Source organism: Staurois parvus, unplaced genomic scaffold (genome assembly GCF_062004578.1).
Source record: "Staurois parvus isolate SC_StPar_1 unplaced genomic scaffold, SC_StPar_1.0 ptg000448l, whole genome shotgun sequence".
Classification (NCBI taxonomy): Eukaryota; Metazoa; Chordata; class Amphibia; order Anura; family Ranidae; genus Staurois; species Staurois parvus.
The window spans coordinates 4,097,806-4,113,090 of NW_028318244.1; the positions used below are offsets into that span (position 1 = coordinate 4,097,806).

The 15,285-nt window shown below is 42.5% G+C and overlaps 1 protein-coding gene across 2 annotated transcripts in view; it reads right to left on the minus strand.

The window, feature by feature from the left end:
- LOC149453567 (protein EFR3 homolog B) overlaps positions 1-15,285 on the minus strand; it is a 374,541-nt gene that overhangs the window by 60,720 nt on the left and 298,536 nt on the right. For both annotated transcript variants that reach the window (XM_089688184.1, XM_089688185.1), the window contains exons 9-11: positions 14,671-14,806; positions 8,503-8,664; positions 1,383-1,494 (exon numbers count right to left, since the gene is read on the minus strand). In XM_089688184.1, the coding sequence (XP_089544310.1) occupies positions 1,383-1,494; positions 8,503-8,664; positions 14,671-14,806 (410 nt within the window). The remainder of the gene's footprint in view (positions 1-1,382; positions 1,495-8,502; positions 8,665-14,670; positions 14,807-15,285) is intronic.

Here is a 15,285-nt window from a genome sequence, read left to right on the forward strand (position 1 = left end):
TCCGGCAAATGAAAGAACATTGTAGGCTGGATTTCAGTAGTTTATGGTTTGGTTTATTTCATACCATTCTGACCTTTTCTGTGCAGTCTAGTCCTTTCCTCTTATGTGCCGTTTTTGCCTCTGATCCTTTATGATGAATCTTGCTGAGAGAAATTTCAAATATGTCATGTGTGAAGTTTAAGGGTGCTGATTGGAGCACAGATGTGGAAGCACTGATTTGTAAAGTGGCTGTAATAGCAGTAACCTCTAGCAGGCTCATGTAATGCATCTTCAGTCTAGAACTGTTTCCTAAAGCATTTCTTCAGAGTTCAACAGCTGCTATAGCATGTCTGCAGGCTCTGACCATCTCCCATATCACGTCTGTAGTCTCTGACCATCTTTTGCATCATGTCTGCAGTCTCTGACCATCTCTTGTATCACGTCTGCAGTCTCTGACCATCTCTTGTATCACATCTGCAGTCTCTGACCATCTCTTGTATCATGTCTGCAGTCTCTGACCATCTCATATATCATGTCTGCAGCCCCTAACCATCTCCTATATTATGTCTGCAGTCTCTGACCATCTCCTGTATTATGTCTGCAGTCTCTAACCATCTCCTGTATCATGTCTGCAGTTTCTGACCATCTCATATACCATGTCTGCAGTCTCTGGCCATCTCATATACCATGCCTGCAGTCTCTGACCAACTTGTAAACCATATCTGCAATCTCTGACCAGTTCTTGTATCATGTTTACAGTCTCTAACCATCTCCTGTATCATGCCTGCAGTCCCAGACCATCTCCTGTAACCTTTCTGCAGTCTCTAACCACCTCATGTACCATGTCTGCAGTCTCTGACCATCTCTGGTATCATGTCTGCAGTCTCTGATCATCTCTTGTATTATGTCTGTAGTCTACACACGAAGCCATGGTGAAGACCCCTAGCACACAACTTACTGCTTGATGGCTTTGTGCATCTCCTTTAGAGACCTCAGCAGTCAGTAGTGGAAGCATTAATTTGTAAAGAGGCTATAATGAGAATGATCAGTAGCAATCTCATGTATCATGTCTCCAGTCTCTTGCTGTCTCCTGTAGTGTGTCTTCAGTCTCTAATTACCCTGTTGCATGTCTGCAGTCTCTGATTGTCTTATTTAGTATATCTAAATTCTATGACAGTATACTGTCATATAATGAATATTATGTGCTTCACTTTGGATCTATCAGGGGCCACAGTTGAGATCTACACTTTGTAAGTTGACAACCGCTGGTGTAGACCATTTAAAGCCCTTATAAAACACACTAAGGACACTTTTGATCAGAAGCCAGTTTATGTTTTAGTATGTTTTTGTAGAACATACACACTCCATTTAGAACGTAGTGTAAAGCTGGACTCAAGTCTTACCCTGCTTTTCCAGGTTCCATACTATGATGCACTGAAGGAAGTGGCACTTTTCCCATGATAAACAACATGACCTCTGACCTTTGGTAAGTGGGCAGAGTGCTGGCAAATGAACCTGCAAAAGAACACATGACTTACAAACAATGTTGGCTTACTAGGTCACATACACATACAATTAGCTTTGCCAGTCTGTGTCCAGTTAGGTCTAATGATGACCAGAGGTCAGGTTGTGGCTAAAATGTGGCCCTGGCATGTCAGCAGTCCATTTTCTTAAAGTAGTAGTCCATTACATGCCCACAGAGGGAGAATTCAGCTTGAATTCTAAATACGTTTAAGCCCTTGAAGAACTTTCGTTTAACTAAAGGTTCTGATCCATTAAACCTTTTCTTTTATTTCAAGAAGGCTGTATAACATGTGTTTGCACAATGCTGCCCTCTGCTGGACATTTATGGTAACAATGTGTAAGAGGATGACAAACTCTGTAAGGGACCACTCCTGAAATAAAAATATTACATACAAGTAGTAAACAACATTTTTCAAATATTTACTAACTAATTTAATTTATATTTCACAAAGTTTGGACTCTAAAACAAGACTTTCATGAAATATTTAATTGCAAACCTAAGAATATAGGGTTAAAGTGCTCCACGGAAACAGCCCAAAGTAAAATTCATATACATATAAGCTGCTTTACCTCTAAAAGGAATTGTAATTCTGTTTTCCTGGAGATGTGATTTACACATCTCTACCACAATGCACAGCCAAACAGGTGACAATACTATTTCAGATTCCTGTCACTCATCAACCTCTAGCCTTGCTCCTTGGAGAATGGATCAACATAATAATCATCTCTATTGAATCAGAATGAAGCTGATTCAGGAAGCTGGAAAAGTAAAATCAGGAAAAAGAAGAGTGATTTGTTTGGCTGTGCAGTGTGGGGAAGGTATATGAATCTCAAGACTGACTGAACAAAAGTACAAATATTTTGGTGGGCAAAACAGGTCACATACTGTATATATGCAAGATCTGGGATGAGTGGCGAGAGAGACCATTAAAGAACAGCAGTCTGAAATGTCAAGTGGAACTAAAACAGTTTTTTAGAGGCATTTGTACACCCCTTGCTACCTGCTACCCCAGTTAGCCACTTGCTTTCCAGAGGATTTACCCCCCTTCCTGACCAGGCTATTTTTCGCAATACGGCGCTGCGTTATTTTAACTGAAAATTGAGCGGCCATGTAACACTGTACGCAAATTAAATTTATGTCCTTTTTTTCCACAAATTGAGATTTCTTTCGGTGGTATTTGATCGACTGTGCGTTATTTATTTTTTACGCTATAAGCAAAAAAAACCTGACAATTTTCAGAAAAAAACATGTTTTTGACTTTTTGCTATTAAACATGTCCTGTAAAAAAAATTTAAAAAAAGCAAATTTCGCCATAAATTTAGGCCAAAATGTATTCTGCGACATGTCTTTGCTAAAAAAAAATCCAAATACGTGTAAATTATTTGGTTTACGTGAAAGTTATAGCATCTACAAATGGTGGTGTATATACAGTCAGGTCCATAAATATTGGGACATTGACACAATGCTAACATTTTTGGATCTATACACCACCACAATGGATTTGAAATGAAACGAACAAGATGTGCTTTAATTTGACAGACTGTCAGCTTTAATTTGAGGGTATTTACATCCAAATCAGGTGAACGGTGTAGGAATTACAACAGTTTGCATATGTGCCTCCTACTTGTTAAGGGACTAAAAGTAATGGGACAATTGGCTTCTCAGCTGTTCCATGGCCAGGTGTGTGTTATTCCCTCATTATCCCAATTACAATGAGCAGATAAAGGTCCAGAGTTCATTTCAAGTGTGCTTTTTGCATTTGGAATCTGTTGCTGTCAACTCTCAAGATGAGATCCAAAGAGCTGTCACTATCAGTGAAGCAAGCCATCATTAGGCTGAAAAAACAAACAAACCCATCAGAGAGATAGCAAAAACATTAGGCGTGGCCAAAACAACTGTTTGGAACATTCTTAAAAAGAAGGAACGCACCGGTGAGCTCAGCAACACCAAAAGACCCGGAAGACCACGGAAACCAACTGTGGTGGATGACTGAAGAATTCTTTCCCTGGTGAAGAAAACATCCTTCACAACAGTTGGCCAGATCAAGAACACTCTCCAGGAGGTAGGTGTATGTGTCAAAGTCACCAATCAAGAGAAGACTTCACCAGAGTGAATACAGAGGGTTCACCACAAGATGTAAACCATTGGTGAGCCTCAAAAACTGGAAGGCCAGATTAGAGTTTGCCAAACGACATGTAAAAAAGCCTTCACAGTTCTGGAATAACATCCTATGGACAGATGAGACCAAGATCAACTTGTACCAGAGTGATGGGAAGAGAAGAGTATGGAGAAGGAAAGGAACTGCTCATGATCCTAAGCATACCACCTCATCAGTGAAGCATGGTGGTGGTAGTGTCATGGCGTGGGCATGACGCCGCTTCACAGTGCAGATTGACAATGACCCAAAGCATACTGCAAAAGCAACCAAAGAGTTTTTTAAGGGAAAGAAGTGGAATGTTATGCAATGGCCAAGTCAATCACCTGACCTGAATCCGATTGAGCATGCAATTCACTTGCTGAAGACAAAACTGAAGGGAAAATGCCCCAAGAACAAGCAGGAACTGAAGACAGTTGCAGTAGAGGCCTGGCAGAGCATCACCAGGGATGAAACCCAGCGTCTGGTGATGTCTATGCGTTCCAGACTTCAGGCTGTAATTGACTGCAAAGGATTTGCAACCAAGTATTAAAAAGTGAAAGTTTGATTTATGATTATTATTCTGTCCCATTACTTTTGGTCCCTTAACAAGTGGGAGGCACATATGCAAACTGTTGTAATTCCTACACCGTTCACCTGATGTGGATGTAAATACCCTCAAATTAAAGCTGACAGTCTGCAGTTAAAGCACATCTTGTTCGTTTCATTTCAAATCCATTGTGGTGGTGTATAGAGCCAAAAATGTTAGAATTGTGTCCATGTCCCAATATTTATGGACATGGCTGTATATTGGGATTTTTTTTTTATACTAGTAATGGCGGCGATCAGCAATTTATTGCGGGACTGCGGTGGGCATTCTGACACTGGGGGGGAACTGACTAACTGTCACTGACATCTCCAGTGACTCTAATACAGTGATCAGTTCTAATGAAAAGCACTGACACTGTACTAATGACACTGGGCAGGAAGCGGTTAACATCTGGGACGATCAAAGGGTTAACTGTGTGCTGTTTTACTGTGTTTCACTGTGTCAGCACATTGCTTCATATTGCTCGGCTATGCCGAGCAATACAAAGCAATGTGCAGGAGCTGACAGGGGAGAGATCCGTATTGTTTACATACAGGTCTCTCCCCTGTCAGTGATTCTTGGTGATCGCCGGGTGCTGGTGGGGAATCACCGGCCAGGACCCGGCGATCGACAGCTAAAGCCGCCAATGGCAGCGTGGGTACGCCACGCATGCCCCCTACTTGAAATGCAAAATCATGTGTATATATGTAATTTTGCGTGGCCCTGCCACCCTGTACCAGTATGTCTGCTATAGGGCGGTGGGAAAGCGGTTAAAAAAAACAAACAAAAACAAAAAAAAGACTATACATACCCTTTTCCTGCAGTTTGCCTGCAAGTCTGATGACGTCACCCCTTCTTCCTTCATAGGCAGCAGGGGGTGGAAATTCTTTCAGGACACAGCTGCATTCACATATTGGTGTCTGCGTCTTAGAGTACTGTGAGCCCAGCCTGCGTGATGAGCCACCCTCCAGGGGAGAGTGCAAACAACAGGAAATGGGCAGAATTACATTGTTGAGTTTGTTCTGCCGAGAAGAAGACTGCCAGCACTGGACCGAGGAAGAAGTTGGGCAGGGTGGAGAGGGTAGGTAGAAACTGGGATTTTTTTTTAACACAGAAGTGCAGGGTAGGTATGAAACAAATGAAAGAAAAATGTTCTTGGAGTTCCATTTTAATTTGCTACTATGCAGATTATTATGGTAGAATAGACTCTGCGGGGGTTATTTACTTAAACTGGAGGTGCAAAATCTGGTGCAGGTCTGCATAGAAACAAATCAGCTTCCAGGTTTTATTGTTAAAGCCTAACTGAACAAGCTGAAGTTAGGAGCTGATTGGCTACCATGCACAGCTGCACCAGATTCTGAGTAAATCTCCCCCTGTATGTCTCTTCTGCTATAAAATCTCTCCCCCTGCCTGCTAGCTTTTTTTGCAAAATGTACAAAAAGAACAATGCATGTGCAGCTCAGTGTACAGTCCCAGAATCCTACAGTTAAGTGCTGAAGGAACACAGGCAATGGAGCGGTGAGGGGGAGCACTGACATATCACCTCTGGAGAACAGCACTTTGCAAGGAACAAGCGCCCTAATGTGCAAATATGCTGTATATACTTATGACAAAAGTTCCCAAGAGCCTCAAACGTTTAGTTACACTTTAACCCTAAATTTACAAGGATGGAACTTTTACCTCAGCATCTGAGATTATTTTACATGCTGCAGAACCTTCTTATTTTCCCACAATTAAAGAACCCATAAAGTAATTAGTTTTGTCTATAGAATTCCCTGCAATGTACACTTGTACTGTGCTGCCCTCTGCTGGACCTCCATAGTCACTAATAATCAAATTGTTTACATTTATGCACCCAACAGCCTACAACCTTGCAGGAGTATTAACCAACTCCCGTCCGGCCGTTGTATATAAACGGCCGGACGGTGGCAGTGCAGGGTTGGGTGGCCGTTTATAAATGGCCTCCCCGCACCCTGCTTGTGCGCGCTCCCTGGGAGCGCGTAGCACCGCGATCCGATGCCCTCTGTGTCCTTCGGACACAGTGGAACACCGATTGTCGTACGGGACCTCTGTGCGAGGTCCCGATCATGTGATCACTGATTGGCCAATCAATGATCACATGCAGAGTAGTAAGCAAGATGTCACTAGAGATGTCATAATGTTTACATTCCATAATGTAAAGCGCTGAGCAAACTGTCGGCGCTATATAAGTCCTGTATAATAATAATAATAATACTACGTGTGAAATCTGTGAATGATCACAGAGGTCACATAATACAAGGCTATTCACAACAGTAGTTCTCAAGAATGCAAGAATGAAGCAAGAGGGAAGGAGAAATTATTGATTTTACAGCTTTTATGGGTGTAAAAGCAATAAGTGTGTAAAAAAAAAAAAAAAAAATCTTCATCACCCCCCACAAGTAGTACAGTGTCACCATGGTGACACTGTACTGCTAGGGTGACAGTATGTAAAAAAAACAAAACAAAAACCCCATAAATAATAATATAAAAAAATAAAATAAAAATGTAAAAAAAATGTTTAAAAATTATAATTTTTGGTTATAAACTAATTTGGGTTATTTTTTTTTTTACTAAAAAGATAACAGAATACATTTTGGCCAAGATTTACGATGAAATACTATTTATTTGTAAAATTTTATGATAAAAACACTTTTTTTCAAAATTTTTGGACTTTTTCCTTTATAACAAAAAAAAAAAAAATCCCAGTGGTGAATAAATACCACCAAAATAAAGCTTTATGTGTCCCAACAAAATGCTAAAAAATTCATATGGGTGTAGTGTTGCAATTGTCATTCAAAGTGTGATAGCACTGAAAGCTGAAAATTGGCCTGGACAGGACGGGGGTAAAAGTGTCCGGACTTGAAGTGGTTAAAGGTAGATCTAAAGGTAGTGCAAGCTATAGATTAAAACATGTATTCAACAGGAATCAATAGGTATTTAGTTGCTAAAGGCTTTGTTAAAGACAAACTCCACCTTTTAGACTATGTTTCGTATTACACCCATATTTAGGTTGTGACATGAAACCTGGTCACATACAGTGGGGATGGAAAGTTTGGGCACCCCAGCTAAAAATTTGTATTAATGTGCATAAAAAAGCCAAGGAAAGATGGAAAAATCTCCAAAAGGCATCAAATTACAGATTAGACATTCTTATAATATGTCAACAAAAGTTAGATTTTATTTCCATCATTTACACTTTCAAAATAACAGAAAAAAAAAAAATGGCGTCTGCAAAAGTTTGGGCACCCTGCAGAATTTATAGCATGCACTGCCCCTTTGCAAAGCTGAGACCTGCCAGTGTCATGGATTGTTCTCAATCATCGTCTGGGCAGACCAGGTTATGTCAATCTCAAAGGTTTTAAATGCTCAGACTCATCTGACCTTGCCCCAACAATCAGCACCATGGGTTCTTCTAAGCAGTTGTCTAGAAAACTGAAACTGAAAATAGCGGACGCTCACAAAGCTGGAGAAGGCTATAAGAAGATAGCAAAGCATTTTCAGATGTCAATATCCTCTGTTCGGAATGTAATTAAGAAATGGCAGTCATCAGGAACAGTGGAAGTTAAAGCAAGATCTGGAAGACCTTTGGTCATGAGATCAATGTTGCCGCATTTACTACTTTTTTTTTGCAAAAGCAGAACATGCTACAGATAGCAGTCAAGTTAAGAACTGTCCTCAACGTTCCCAGAGAAGAGATGACAAATGTTTAGAGAAGTTCAGGAAATCAGTTCAGCCTGCTGACTGAATGTGGAGCTCTTCAATCAAGGGCCACAATAAATGAGAGGAGGTGACTACAAACTGCAATGGCTTGGCATCCATGCTCCCCCACAATTGCCATATAGCACAACTGTGCCTCCCAAAAATGACTAATGTATGAAGAGTAGCTGGGCGATCTACAACATATAGGTGGTGCCAAGTGGTTAAACGGCCCTTTGCCACCAAGGGGAACCAAGCCATGCTAGAGCGCCCTCATCCACCCTAGCGTCAGCTCCAGTGCCCACCTTTCTACATTCCCCAGAGCCCGGTAGAAGGATGTATTAGAAGGTGCCCTGATCTCCTCAAATTAGTTGCCTATATTTTTTCTAACCATCAATACGAAAAAAAAATTGGATCACAAATACAAAATCCTTTGACTCTGTACAAGGAACTCCACCACACACTGATCCCAAATGGGTGTTTTCATGTTTATGGCACCTTACTACAAGCTATTGCATCTTGTTGATGTAGAAGCATCTAGGAAATATTCTCCCATACCAATAGTCTTGATGACAGCTTCCTGGAACATTCTTTCTTCATGCTCTTTGATAATCTTGGTACCTATGTTGATGGCAGAGTCATAGCTGCCCGTAAGTTCATAGTCGATGCTCAGTCGCAGCTGCCTCAGAAGAGTGTTGAACACTTCCAGGACTGTAGGCCCTGAAAAACACATAAATAATGTAAGAATAATTATACAAGTCCAAACCAGTTGTCATACCAATGCAATACCCATCCGTGCCAGAAGGTGGTGACACAGCCTTACTGAAAAAAGAAAAACTCTCTGGAAACGTAAACAAATAGTAGATAAGAATCCCTATAATATAAAGAAGGGCATAACGATGAATTTGTATTGGGTCATAAAAAATTAAACATAAATTCTGCACAAATATATCCTGACTTCAAGACAAAGATCAACTCCAACCAAACTTTTTGTTCAGTTTTAGACAGCATGGAGAAGGGTTAGAACCTTTTTTGAGGCATGCGCCATTTTCGTTATATAAACACGCTGCTAGACGTCTGATGCTGAAGCACACCCCCTATGATTATGTGCAATAGCACGAAAAGCGTCAGGGAGGAGCTAAAGCGTCGTGACATCACGCCGCAGGCACCACGTGGGCCCCGGCTGCCATCTTTGCATTCTGCTCATGGTCAGTGATTTTGTTCTGTTCCCTATTTATCTGCTATCTATGTTGGAATAAACATACACCTTATCAAACGGTATCACGCTATTGGCCTCCTCTTTTCTGGGCTCCCTGTGAGCTTTTAACAACCCGCAGAGCTACATGAAAGGAGGGATAGAGCCATATTGACAGCGGAGTGAGCAGTGAGGGGAATACCTGACCAGACCATATACATCCATAAAGGGGCCTCCAGTTCATCCACTGAGAGTACTGTCTCTAAATGAGCTAATTGATTGCGCAACTGGTGAGTGCACAGTCTTTATATTATCGGTCACATCACCACAATACTGGATGGAACACCTATTATTGAAGATTATTTGATCTACCATACACTTATATTTGGACAATATGTCAACACTTTAATAGCACCATTGGTCACTATACAGTGACGGACTTCACGTTATCACTGAGTCACTTTATTTTGTATGATTTATTTGGCACCTTGTCACAAGTCACTTTATTTATTATGGGCAGCACAGTGGCTAAATGGTTAGCACTTCTGCCTGGCAGTACTAGGGTCGTTGGTTCGAATCCCAGCCACGGCACCTCCTGCCTAGAGTTTGCATGTTCTCCCTGTGCCTGCGTAGGTTTCCTCCGGGTACTCCAGTTTTCTCCCACACTCCAAAGACATGCTGGTAGGTGAATTGGTTCCTGTCTAAATTGTCCCTAGTATGTGTATGTAAGAATGTAAGCTAGGGACCTTGGATTGTACACCCCTTGAGGGTTAGGGACTGATGTTAATGTACAATATATATATGTAAAGCACTGCGTAAATTGACGGCACTATATAAGTACCTGAAATAAATAATAAAATAAATACATTTATATATTTATATGATTAATGTACAGAGTTTTCACATTGATGGTTGGAATTTCCACACGTAGACTTGGAATGATAGGAAAGAAGGAGCACCCAATGTCTAAAAGAATGCAAGTTTGATGGTAGATTGAGGAGTTTATTGAGAATAGCGACAAGTACATCAAACCAACGCATTTTGGGCTGTTGCTGCATGATAATTATGGGAATGATTCCCACACTGATTATATATTTGACCGGTTACAGAACAATGAGCTGCCCCTGGAACCTCAGCTGTTACTCTCTGAAACCTGGCAAATATACACTGCTCAGAAAAAATTAAAGGAACACTTTGAAAACACATCAGATCTCAATGGGGAAAAATATTACGCTGGATCTCTATACTGATATGGACGGGGTAATGTGTTAGGAACATAAGGATGGCCCATCGTTTGATGGAAATTAAAATTATCAACCTACAGAGGACTGAATTCAAAGACACCCCGAAAATCAAAGTGAAAAAATGATGCAGCAGGCTAGTCCATATTGCTGAAATTTCCCTCATTCCACCCTCATGAAGTCTGTTTCTGATTGTTTGGTCAGAGACATTCACAGCAGTGGTCTGCTGGAGATCATTTTGTAGGACTCTGGCAGTGCTCATCCTGTTCCTCCTTGCACAAAGGAGCAGATACCGGTCCTGCTGATGGGTTAAGGACCTTCTAAAGCCCTATCCAGCTCTCCTAGTGTAACTTCCTGTCTCCTGGAACCTCCTCCATGCTCTTGAGACTGTGCTGGAAGACACAGCAAACCTTGTGGCAATGGCACGTATTGATGTGCCATTCTGGTGGAGTTGGACTGCCTGTGCAACCTCTGTAGGGTCCGGGTATCGTCTCATGCTACCAGTAGTGACACTGATCCTAGCCAAATGCAAAACTAATGAAAAACAATAAAAAAAAAATGAGTAGGGAAAAAAATGTCAGTGGCCTCCACCTGTAAAACCATTCCTGTTTTGGGGGTCGTCTCATTGTTGCCCATCTAGTGCACCTGTTGTTAATTTCATAAACATCAAAACAGCTGAAACTGATGAACAACCTCCTCTGCTACCTAACTGACAAGATCAATATCCCAGGAGTTTCATTGACTTGATGCAATACTCTGATTAAAAAGTGTTCCTTTTAAAATTACTGTCTTGTAATGTCCGAGGCTTAAACTCCAAGATTAAACGATCTTTGATTTTTGATTATGTAAAAAAATATAAACCTCATATTATACTGTTTCAAGAGACACATTTACAGGGCTCCAGGGTCATGGCCCCGGAGTTCCTATATTATTCAAGTTTATCATGCGGATTACTCCACCTATTCCAGAGAGGTTGCCATTTTAATTGCTAGATCCTGGAATATACATGTCCTACGAATTAAGACTGACCCAAGGAAAAGATTTGTTATTTTGGTCTGTAAGATTTTTACTCAGTGTTTTACTATTGTGTGTCTATACATTCCCCCACCATTCTCCTTTACAGTGCTAGAGGATATTTTTTCGGTGGTGATCTCTGTGGCAGAGGAAGCTATATTGCTCCTGGGAGATTTCAGTGTGGTCTCTAATGCTGCTCTGGATCGCCAGGGATGTGTATCTGGATCTCATCCTGACTTGGCAACATGGCTGGAGACCTATGCGTTAGTGGATGTTTGTAGACATGGGAACCTGGGGATACGGGACTACTCAACCACTCAGAAAGTCACCGTAAACTTTCTCGAATTGACATGTATCTTACTAAGGTAGATAGCCTTCCATTGTTTCGACATGTTAAGTATCTACCGAAGGCAATCTCAGATCACTCTCCCATGGAAATCAATTTACAGCTGGGGGTTCGTTCAGGACTTAAACATTGGTGTATGAATGCTGGGTTGTTGCAGGAGAAATATGTGAAACTAGGTTGTCTGGAGGCAATAAATCATTAATGGACAACTATACTGAAGCTGATGTGTCTAAGCAGTGGGATGCTTTTAAAGCAACTCTTAGAGGTGCCTATATGAAAGTAGTGGGGGATTTCTCTAGAGCTTTGAGAGTTGATGCAGAAAGGCATTCCTACACCGTTCACCTGATTTGGATGTAAATACCCTCAAATTAAAGCTGACAGTCTGCAGTTAAAGCACATCTTGTTCGTTTCATTTCAAATCCATTGTGGTGGTGTATAGAGCCAACAATGTTAGAATTGTGTCGATGTCTTAATATTTATGGACCTGACTGTATGTAAGCTTATTTCCTCTAGGGACAAAATGACACAATTGCTTTATCTACATCAAATGTACTATACGCCTCAACGTCTCTTTCGTATGGGGAGATGTGATACAGCCACCTGTCATAACTGTCAGGCTAGTACAGGATCATTTTTAAACATGGTATGGGAATGCTCTAAAGTTAGGCCCTTGTGGTCTGAAGTCACTGCATTCATATCTGATACATTTGATTTAACTAATGTGTGTAGTCCTATGATATGCCTTTTAGGGGTACTTGAAGATGATACTATGAACATTGCTACCAAACATTTTCTGAGAAAGCTGATAGCGTTGCATTGGATACGTACTGATACTATTAACTTGATGGCATGGAAAAAATTGGTTAACTTGGATCTTCCGCTGTATGAAATGACTTGAAACAAGGGGGTGTACGGGGAAGTTTGGAAAGATATAGTCCATGTGGGTGGATTCCGCTGCAACAGTGACTGACAATCCTTAAAGCAGAGCTCCACACAAAAGGGGAAGTTCCGCTTTAAGCCTTTGTTCCCTCTCCCCATTAAGGATTGGCACCTTTTGGGGAGAGGGTACCCGAATTTGACAGGTACCTGCTCCCACTTCCGCTGCGATCGCCTAGGCCAGGGGTGGGCAACTGTGGCCCTCCAGCTGTTGTAGAACTACAAGTCCCATGAGGCATTGCAAACTGACAGTTACAAGCATGACTCCCAAAGGCAGAGGCATGATGGGACTTGTAGTTCACCAACAGCTGGAGGGCCACAGTTGCCCACCCCTGGCTTAGGCGATCGGAAGAGGAAGTTGTCCTCCCCACCTTCCCTCCCCGTAGTCTTCTGGGACACGTGACGGGTCCCAGAAAACTACGGGGCCACTCACAAAGCGCAGCGCTTCTTGTGCATGCGCAGTGGACACCCAGATGTGAAACCGCAAGCTGTCACAGCCGGTTGCCCACACTGAAGATGCCGGTGCCAGGGAGAGAAGACGGCCAGTGAAACCAGCGGTGGTGAAGACACCGCTGGACCGAGGGACAGGTAAGTGGCTGGATTTAAAAGTCAGAAGCTAGTTTTTGTAAGAATCTTACCGTGGACCTGGAGTGGATTGATTTTTCTAAACTAAAGTGGAATTTTACTTTAAATGCTTAGAATAGAAGTCCTATCAGATGTATATTGTTGTCTGTTTCCCTCAGTCTTGTCCTCATGAAAGTGATTATTGGGGCAGGAAGTCATGGTAAACCTAGCAAACAGGGACGCATGCATCAAAACAGACATCAGTTTTATTGATGTCTGTGACCTTACTGAGAAGAATACCCCTTACTACCTTTTTCTTTTTATATATTCTGGGAACACAGAAATGGAAATTTGGTTTTTGATGACAATACAGCAAAGATCAAAACAGTAAAGTGTATCACTAATGTTATATCTATTTGTCCACAATACGATCTTATGACAATAAAAAGAGTACACTGAACCTGATTTTTTGTTACAGTTTCTCATTTTGAGATTATCCTGGATTCACTTGTGAGGGTATTATGTCTGAACGGTCGCATAGTGCCCGGGTATAGGGGTATAACCAGGGGTGTATTTACCACAAGGCATTTGCCTAGGGCGGCATTTTTCAGGGGGGGCAGCACTGCCCCTTGGAAGATGGGATGGAAGAAGGGACACATGCAGCATGGGGACCTGGTGGGTTCTGAGAGATGCTAAGGGTTTCATAACGGTGTATGCACAGCCCGACTCTCATTCCTGGGGATGTCCGGAGCTGTGAAGGTGAGTGTCTCTCTCTCGCTCATCATGGGGGATGGTGGCTAGCGTATGGGGGGCAGTGGTAGTGGAAGGCTCGGGTGGAGGGCAGGGGTGTTCTTGGTCAGTTCTGTGGGGGGGGGGGAAGGCACCAATTTTTGTGTTGCCTAGGGCAGCACAAAACCAGAATACACCACTGGGTATAACTGGGGGGGGGGGGGGGGTGTAGGAGGGATAAGAGGATGGGGGCATGGGTTAGTCAGGGGAGGAAGGGTTCATGGGAAGGATAAGGCTGGGAAGGGGGGAAGCAGGGAAAGAGAGCGGGGGAGAGAGAAGAGTAATAAATAGGTGGATAGGTCGAAATAAGGCTGGGGAGTTGGGGAATATAGGGATTAGGAAGTGAGGTACAGGGACATAGGGGAAGGAGCCAATCAGATAGAGTCTAGGGAGCAGGTGGATGGGGCTAGGAATCAGTGTGAGGAAGGGGGGTGCATAAGGAATATGTACAGTATATTACTGATATGGGCAAAGTATGCCCTGTAAATGGTGGCCCCTTACATCCCATTTCATGTCAGTGGACCCTGGGGCAGGAAGTGACAGAAATTCCCCATACAGATCTAACCAGCAGCAAAAAACCTTTGGATGGAATCCCAAGTGCAACCTGCCATCAGGAATGCTGTTCAAACTTCCATACATACCAACAGGACCTGTGGCAGCTATGACCGCGGCCTCAGACAGGACCTCCACAATCCCAGCCCGTATGGTGGCGGCACTCTTGCTGTTTGCATCCAAGTGGCTGAGCAGCTGCTGGATCACCAGATGTGAGTGCTGGGGCTGCAGAATAGGTCAAATACACATGAAATAAATATGGTGCTCATGATATACTGTGGGGTAGTCATTTCATTGGCTGGAAGATGCTGGACTGGGCTCTGCCCCTTATACAAATATAAAATGAAATACTAACAAGGAGGTGTGGAAAGTCTATGCACTCTGAGCTATGACCTGTGCAGAAAGCAGAGGTGAAGCTAAGAGATCATAGAGAATGCCAGATCCTGCAATGGGCCTGCACAGCATCTGGGAGATCATAAAAAATACACTGGTCCTTCTGCAGAGGTCCAATATACACCCTGCTGAGTCAGTTTATACTCTCAGTCCCCTTCTAACTAGCTCATGCTTCTTGCTGATTGGAGAGCTCTAGCTCAAATTCAGGGGGTGCGTCAGACATCTGCAGAGAGACCACTGCTTCCACACAAAGAGAAAGGAGTTGATTTACTAAAGGCAAATAGACTGTGCACCATACAATGTGCAGTTAC